The sequence below is a fragment of the Aulonocara stuartgranti genome (genome assembly GCF_965226115.1).
Source record: "Aulonocara stuartgranti genome assembly, chromosome: 22".
Taxonomy (NCBI): domain Eukaryota; kingdom Metazoa; phylum Chordata; class Actinopteri; order Cichliformes; family Cichlidae; genus Aulonocara; species Aulonocara stuartgranti.
The window spans coordinates 35507883-35516699 of record NC_138957.1 but is presented as its reverse complement, the minus strand read 5'-3'; the positions used below and the strand labels follow the sequence as shown (position 1 = coordinate 35516699).

Genomic DNA, 8817 nt, shown 5'->3' with positions numbered 1-8817 from the left:
TTTCCGAACATCTCGAGGATCCACAAAAGTTGTGGGAAAATATTCTATGGACGGAGAAAACTGAAGACAAAAGTTAAAAACTTGAACTTTTTGAAAGGTACAAATACAAATACTGTTACATCTGGCATTAAACTAAGGCAGCTTTTCATAAAAAGGAGGTCATATAAACAGTCAAACACGGTGGCGGTAATGTGATGGTCGGGGGCTGCTTTGCTGCTTCTGGACCTGGATGACTCCCGTAACTGATAGAATCATAAATTCTGTTGTCTTCCAGAAAGTCTTTCAAGCTCAAGAGCGCTCAAGTTATGCAGCAGCACAATGATAGTGACACACCAGCAAGTCCACCCCTGCATGGCTTAAAAACACAAACCTCTGAGAATGCTTTTGATGGACTTCAGCATGACTCTAAAACAAGCTGACTGAATTAAAATCATTTTGCAAAGAACATTTGGCCAAAGACTCATCGCCAGGTACTGAAAACAGCTGATTTTAGCTCTTGTTGCAAATGTTGGCACAGCCAGTTTATTAGGTTTTGTATAACTTTTTATATTAATAAATTAACATTTGAAAACTGCATTTGCTTGGGTTACTTTTGTATAATATTAAAACTTGTTTGATGATCTGAAGCAAAAGCACTGTAGGGGTACTTGAACAATCACAAACATCAAAGCTTTTTGTGTGGTTTGAATAAACTCATTAACATTTATGTTTTTCTAAACACGACAACTGATGTGTTCCTTATGAAAAAAATATGTTTATTGTGCACTAACAGAGGACTGTAAACACAAATAATATAACAGTATAAGTGGTTTGTCCTGAGGCGCACAAACAGATTCATAAAAGAATATTAATGACACATCGGTGAGTCTGATGATGTCATTTATTATCAGCTTGAGCTGAAGAAGACTTTGACAGTGTTGTTATAGATTGTGTTGCCCAGCTCCAGTGGATCCTCCTCCCTCGCTGCTGCCATCACCTCCAGGACTTGTCTGCAAGAGACAAATAGTGAAATCTTAAAATTAAAGGTCTATTGTGTTTAACAATATTCATGCTTCAGTGCGACGTCTGATTGTATCCATTGATTTATAAAGCGTTTCCCTTTAGCGACTCACATGATATGACAGGGCTCATTCCGGTCCTTCAGGCAGTGTCCTGCCTCCCACTTCTTCTTTGTGGGAAATGTAGTTTTAACACATTTGGACCCGGCATGAGTGTTCTTCACACCACACCACGGGGCGTCTGGAAATGAGCAGGAAGGTGGAAATCCATAAATAACATGAATGTAGCATTTAAAGAACTGTAACATCAGCAAAATATTTCTATCAAGTGAGCACAAACCTATTTAATCTAATATATTCCCTCTTATTGGTGATACAGCTTCAACAAGAATATAAAACCAATGACTCCAGAGCTTTAAGAAAACTTTATATTAAAGGTTCCCTGTGTGATCAAACTCAGGCCACATTCTGCCAAAAGCTTTAAAATAAACAGACGGTGTGACTCACCTGTTTCTATCATGAGCCTCTCTGTGGGGATCGACTTCATAGCTTCAATATTGGCCTCTGTTTTCAAGGAACTGAAAGATATGGAAGTGAGACTCAGTGTGATTCAGGTCACGTTCAAGGAAACCGAACAACATTTCTCAGATTATCCCACCATCCATTTATTCCAATATAGAGGTCCAGGTCAATGAGAGCAGCAGCATCTTCTGCAGTTCCATCAAACGAGTGGACCTGAAATTCAAATGAGCAATGACGCAGAAGAATTTTGATCAGATTCATTCATAAAGTGACTCAGTGGCTTTTTAAATATGCAAACTAGTTTTATTGAATGAAATCAGGTTTGTTTGTGAATTTATCCCAACAAAAGTATTAACTTCACAGAATTTTACATTTTAGGTCCTTAATCTGTTCAGTTTACATCGAGTATTGTAACCTGTCACAGAAATAATTCACTTTTACACAGGTTGTTTTTGCATCTCCAGGATTTGGAAAGCATATCCTCCTCTGTCTATGATATTTAGATATCATCCTTACCACTCCTCCAACACATCGGTCTCGATTTCTCTTCATGATGTCTGTGGAAACAAAAACAGTTGAATGTTTCGCATAAAAATCAAATTCCTGAACCAGATCAGGTGTCTGCTTCACAAACCTACCAATGAACTCCTGATGGGAGTTTCTGCAGTGGAGGAACATGGGCAGCTTGGTCTCCTCCGCCAGGTCAAACTGCTTCTCAAAGTATCTGCAACACACCAGGAGCAAATTGAGGCACAGGAAACAAAAGTCCACGAGGGCCATTTAAGCTAAAGGCCATTTTCTTATAGACTTCTAAAGAAAGCAGGTTAAAGGTACTTTCACTTTTCAGACTCGGAAACAATCTGCAAGTCTGTGGAGTCATAAATGAACCATAATGTTTATTAGAAGGAAATTAGAAGGAAATCTTCAGGGGAAAAAAGCTTTTAGACTTTTTGGCACATCTATCAGGTTTCACTGGTAACTTAAAGGATGCAGTCACTATTAAAATTCCCAATGTGGCCTTAAAAAATGGCCGCCGAGTGGCAAGTTTTGCTTCTAGAAGGCCGTTTTTCAAAACTTGTGAAAATCACACAAACTTACTTGAGCTGAGTTTCTTTTGAGCAAAATTCCAGCCTGTCAAAATCTGAAACGAGGAGAAAAGAAACATATTCATAGTTGAACGCTAAGAGTGGGTAACCCACAGAGTGAAAAATAAATAAGGTGTAAATGAAGACTTATTTCTGTCATGTACATTCATACACGTGCTCGTGTACACACACCCAGTCCACACTCTCCGATGGCCACCACCTTTCCTCTGTGTGCTGCTGCCAGCTCCCTCAGCCCAGTTAAATACTGGGATTCTCCATTCTGCTCAAACTCGCCGCACCGGGTGGGATGGCAGCCGACCGTGCAGTAGAACTCATCTGTGATGAAGGAGGGGGCTTGTTAAAGGTGAGACGCTCCAGCACGGAGGGAAACATTAGGTAGGTTTGGCTGATTCTTTAAGACCACAAATCATTTGGTTGCACTAAACGTGCTGTCATTATTACCTCTGGTCTCAGCTAGTTTAAGAGCTTCCCTGCTGTCGTCAAGGCTCCCCCCTGTGATCATAAACTGCAGTGAAGCAACAGATAAAACACGCAATCATTACAACTGAGAACAAATAACTTTCAAATTACACATTTCCAACATACACAAAAAAGAGTAACTATGAGTTTATATTATGTTTTATATCTGCATCGGCATCCTGACTACTTGCACCACAATTCTTTAGCATATATAATAAGGCTCAGCATGATAGAGTATACCGGCTTATATGTTGAGTGTACTTAAAATGTAGGTGAGGCTTTTTTTTGTTCTTGTTCTTCTCTTCTTTCCCTCATCGCCCAGTCCATATCAGGGAGTGAAATAAATGAGGGTTTTGTCCGGGATATTAACACTCATAAACATCTCCAACAGCTATTAGCCAAACTGTTGCTGTAAAAATCTCTATCATCCCAGAATTTCACGATGACCTTTTTCAAACAAATCAACACTGCAGCGATCCCTGAAGTCATGGCTATGATTAAAATACATGAGGCTTCATCAAAGTGATGGACACAGCATACCTTTTCAACTCCTACTTTGAGAGCTCGGTCAATGATCTCATTGAAGTCATCTGTCAGGAAAACGTGAGACTCAGAAAAACATCATGTGAACAGCCCCACAGTGAAAATAAGAGTGAAGCAGTAGCTCACCGTCATGTTTCTGCTTCCCTCTGTAGAGTCCTCTGAACATGGGATCTGTCAGATTCACCCCGATGTCTGAACAGCAAGAGGTCAGGATTTATCTACATGTACTGACTCACAGAGTGTTACCGATTGTATCTTTGGAATTAAAGCATCACAGTATTGGTACCAGCATCATGTGAGAGACGCTCTGAGGTCACGTTATACAATAACACTGAACACATTTAGCAGTAATGGATACTTTACTTACAGACAATAGAAACACACTGGAAATACAGTCATATAACAAAACGAGTAATTACAGATTACAGATTATCTGTCTTTAGCCTACAACATAAAAAACTATAATAAACACCTAAATTCTACAACAGTCATGAACTGAGTTTAATAACAATTATTAGTTTTAAAGAATTTATTTCTCTCCATTGGTAATCTTTATAGTGACTCACTGCGAGGTGCCGCATACTTTAAATACTTCTTTGACATACTTTGAAGCAGAGGTAGGTTTTCATTAAGCAATTACTAGATGATTCTTTCAGAAATATTACCAATTAACAATTTTCTGTCAGCTAAGTTACTAAATTGCTTGGACACATCTAAGTACACTGAGAACTGCTCTGCTTTTTAGACATTTCCATTTTGTAGTCGTTAATATTTAAATGAGAGATGAGCTGCTGGGTGTACTGATTTGCATCATTTTATCTCAGTTGATTTTAACTTTGTGTAGTTAGGACTACAACCCTACACAGCTTACAGCTGTCCTTAATGAAGAGCAACCACAGGCTGTATGCAGAGGAGCTTCACGGACAGGTAAAGGGTTTGACTTGGTTAAATCTAATATATGGACCAGCACAGAGCTCATGCTGTGCTATAGCTTCTTCATTGCCAGCACAACAGCACCAACTGCTGATCAGCTGATCAGTCTACTGTGAGCTGCCATCGTGGCAGCTGAACTACTGTAAACCTGAAATAAAGTGCCCGGTATACTGTATTCCTGCACAGCTGTGAGCCTGTCACTCAGTCTGTTCCTGCTGTGTTGTCATTTTCAAGAAGCTAACTTATTAGCACTGATGCTAACAAAACATGCAGGCTGCTCCGTTTAATAACCGTCAGCGGCAGCCAGTGACACTCGCTCTCTTCTACCTTTTCTGGTAGGGTTTAACAGGCGATAAAGCAGGGGCGACTTACCAATGAATTTGTTTTGTGCCATGGTTGAAATTCTCCCAGAAAGAACTACACATGCAGCTCTCACCAATCCCATAATGCCGCAATACCGTAATAACTGTAACAGACCGGATCACTGTTACTGAAAAAGATTTTCGGCTACTCTTCTCATCTTATCCAAACATTTTAGACAATATCGAAAACATTTCGACGCGTGAAGATAATTTACACTTGTATAACTTACACTTAATGCGTGACCAAAAAGAAATGTAATATATTCGCGCTGCTTTTTTTTTATATTTACGGGTTTAGCTTCCAGATGCCACAAAATCCCAGAATCCTTCGCGCTGCTCGGTGAGAAGGTGACAGGGACGGCTAACATGGCCTCTGCCTATCTCACTCACCAGCAGAAAGTGCTGCGGCTTTACAAGAAGTCCTTGAGACACCTCGAGTCGTGGTGCATATTTAGGTAAGAAGGGCTTCTTAGTTAGTGTAGGACTGTGGAAAAATATAGAATATCGGTGTTTTACATGCAGTAAGTTCACTGTCCTGCTAAGCTAACAGCGAAGCTAGCCGCTGCTAAGCCAGGTCACTCATTCCTCAAGTCTGACAGTTACACCTCCAAAGTGTTATCTTTGTTTCTCCACTTGTCATTCAGATGGGAATGTGCGTAAGAGATCGCGAAGTTGCAATAGTTTCATTTTAATCTTTTTGAGCAGGAGTCAGTATATGTTACTTGTATTTACATGGCGCCAGCTAGCGTCAAAAGCAGCTAATAATAAAGTTCTAGCTGAGCTCCCACTTGGCTCAGCTGCAGACAGGTTATTAAACACATTACTCTACTTAATCATCAGAGGCACTAGTCTAAACTTTATGTGGAAAATACTCCAAAGTTAGTTGTCATGATGTTTAATATTTAGGATAACTAGTATTCATTCAGTCACTCGGATGTAGCGTTATTTGTGTCAGTTCTGGTCTATGTGAATAAATGAAAGGCTTTCATTGGTGAAAGATCAATACATACAGTTAGGTCAGTAAGATTTTGGACATTTATCCATCCATCCGTCATCTTCTATTTATATGGAGTTAGGTTGTGGTGTCAGCAGGCTAAGTATTCCAGATATCCTTCCCCACACCCATACTTTCCAGTACCTCCTGAGGTGTTCCTAGATCACATGAGATCTCCAACGAGTTCTGAGTCCACCCCAGGGTTTCTTTCTGGTTTATCAGGAAGCATCCTAACATGATGCCCAAGCAACTTTGACCATCTCCTTTTACCACACGGGAGCAGCGTCTCTGCTCCAAAATCTGTTATGCTGAGCTCAGACACCGTATGGAGGAAACTAGTTTCAGCCTCATGCATTTGAGAGCATACCTTGTCTGTCAGATTTCATTACCATCGGTGAGGTCTGGGGCTCAGACTGGTAAATTCAAAAGTTGTCCTTTCTGCTCTCTTTACCATCCCAGCCTCATACAACACACACATTACTGCTGACGCCACACCAATCCATTGGTCAAACTCGTGCTCCACATTACAGATTTAATATTACACTAGTAGTCAGCCAGTATTTAAATTATTATTAGAGTTTTGTGCTTGTTTAGAAATATAACCTGCCTGCAGGAGCTTCACATTATGAAAAGAGATGGACAGAAGAATCAGTATCAGGGTTTTAATGTGAATCACCATGTTACCCACGTCAGCATAGTCTTTCTAATGAGGATTGAAGGCTGCTCCTTTAAGTTGAGATGTTATTTATGTTGATTGCAAGAACAATAATATATATTTTCATTTTAGAAAAAGTAAAGAAAATTGTTCATTTTCCTTCTTTAGAGTTTGTTTTTAAAATGTTTTGCACTGATGATATTAAGTTTTAAGAAAAGTCTTATTGTCTGTTTTATAGATAAAATTCATATGTAATGTTTCTGTTAGTATAAAATATCCACATGTTTATATTTTAACACTTTTTTTCTCTTGATGTCATGTAGTTGCTTCAAACATGTTGGTGGTCTCTCTTGAGGTCTGACTGTTGTTTTGTCATTATAGAGACAAGTACCGTTTCTATGCCTGCTTACTGCGGGCTCGCTTTGATGAAAACAAGACTGAGAAGGACATGGTGAAGGCCACCATGATGCTAAAGGCAGGAGAGGAGGAATTCTGGACCAACCAACATCCTCAGCCCTACATCTTCCCCGACTCTCCTGGGGGGACCTCATATGAGAGATACGAGTGCTACAAGGTAAAACAGAGCAACCATGAAATTATTTCGTTCTGTATCTAACTTTCTTTTTTCTGGACCGAACTTCTGGTCTGTTTGAACTAACTGGGAACAAGTACAGGAAAACATTTGATGTTAGAAACTTGAAGTGAAAACGCTGGCTGTCCTAATGTTGGATAGAGACGTGTCTGTGAGCTCTGCTTTGTCTCTGTAGGTCCCAGAGTGGGTGCTGGACCACTGGCACCCCTCGGAGAAGGCCATGTATCCTGATTATTTCTCCAAGAGAGAGCAGTGGAAGAAACTGAGGAATCAGAGCTGGGAGAAAGAGGTGGGCAGCAAACATTTACATGCCAGCATTACTTTTGACCTCCTTGTTTAACCTGGTCTCCTTTGCCAATGACAAGAAAGGTGCTACTTCTTGTTTACTGTTCCATATAGCTCAGCTTTTAGACTCTTCTTGGTTTTCTACTCTTGGATTCGTATGACGTCATTGAGAGCAAATAATCCTAGACTTGGTCACAGCTTAACGAGAGCTGAGTTGATTGGTTAACTAGGTTAATTGGTGATTTTAAATTGGCTGTAGGTGTGAATATGAGTCTGTCTCTGGGTGTTAGCCCTGTGATAGGCTTGTCTCTCACCCTATGACATCTGGGATAAGTTCCAGCCCCTCTGCAAACCTGATTGGATAAATGGTTAAGAAACTTGATGGCTGGAGATAAAAGGCTTGTTTTAGACAGGAGGATCTAAGGCCTGTATAAGATAAATAGGAATTATTTTGAACTGTAAGTCATGCAAAGCTATACAAGCAGAGCCCAATGCTGAGAACATGGAGCTGGAACTGAATGTAAGGGTCCCTGTTGATGACAAACTCCAGTAGGTGGCACCAGAGTGCTTTTGTTGGACTGGAAACTTCAGGTCACCATTTCCTTCCTTTTACTTCCAGGTTGCCCAGCTAGAGGCTGAGACCCCTGCTGTTGGACCGAAGTCCGAAGCTCTCCCTCCTGCCCGCAAAGAGGGCGACCTCCCCCCTCTGTGGTGGCAGTTCGTCACCCGTCCCAGGGAGCGCCCCACATAAAGGATCTTTTTCACGTGGGCCTGCTCGTTCCTGCAACCTGAAGAAAATCTCACAACAACAGCATGAAGACAGGCTGACCCGTCATTACCATCTGTCTGTACAGAGTCGTTTCTAAAGGAGTTCACCGGTGCAGGTTGCATTAATTAAGAAAAACAGCCTTTGTGAATTCAGAGTGACTCAGAAGTCCTGTAGATGTACCAGTTAATTCCTGTTCTAATAAATGTGTGTATTAAAACTGACTGTGTGTTTTACTGCAGCTGAAACGTTTTGGTTTGTCAGACGTTTATTAGGTGTACCTGAAGGTCTGATCGACCAGATCATTTTACATGTTTCAGGAGTAAACAAAGTGACAGTCAGAGCAGTGCCTTAAAATAAATGTTGCTTAACATTTAATTTAACGAAATAGAAAAGGCTCACAGTTCGCTTTTACATGTTGAGACAAGCAGAGTTTTTGTAGATCATTAAAGCGTTGAAAGGCATTCTAGTCGTTATCGGGAGAGTATGACCTTAAATGTCATTAATGTTTAAAAAACCAAACTGAATCCTAAGCTGTTCTCAAACTCTGAGAGTGACCGCACTGACCACAAATCTGTGGTGTTACCGTTGATGGCCACACA

The 8817-nt window shown here is 40.5% G+C and overlaps 2 protein-coding genes across 2 annotated transcripts; one reads left to right on the top strand and one right to left on the bottom strand.

Moving 5' to 3' along the window:
* Positions 1-734: 734 nt before the first annotated feature.
* On the bottom strand, positions 735-5020 carry tatdn1 (TatD DNase domain containing 1). Its single transcript, XM_082522583.1, has 12 exons — positions 4934-5020; positions 3755-3820; positions 3626-3675; positions 3068-3131; positions 2798-2941; positions 2619-2661; positions 2159-2244; positions 2037-2077; positions 1657-1733; positions 1506-1576; positions 1113-1239; positions 735-989 (listed from the first exon to the last, which is right to left on the bottom strand). The coding sequence occupies exons 1-12, from the start codon at positions 5004-5006 to the stop codon at positions 887-889; spliced, it is 945 nt and encodes a 314-aa protein (XP_082378709.1). The 5' UTR covers positions 5007-5020; the 3' UTR covers positions 735-886.
* A 183-nt stretch (positions 5021-5203) lies between these two features.
* Positions 5204-8439, top strand: ndufb9 (NADH:ubiquinone oxidoreductase subunit B9). The gene is made up of 4 exons (XM_082522652.1): positions 5204-5378; positions 6954-7146; positions 7340-7453; positions 8069-8439. Exons 1-4 carry the CDS (start codon positions 5290-5292, stop codon positions 8198-8200), a joined length of 528 nt encoding a protein of 175 aa, XP_082378778.1. The 5' UTR covers positions 5204-5289; the 3' UTR covers positions 8201-8439.
* The last annotated feature ends 378 nt before the right edge of the window (positions 8440-8817 follow it).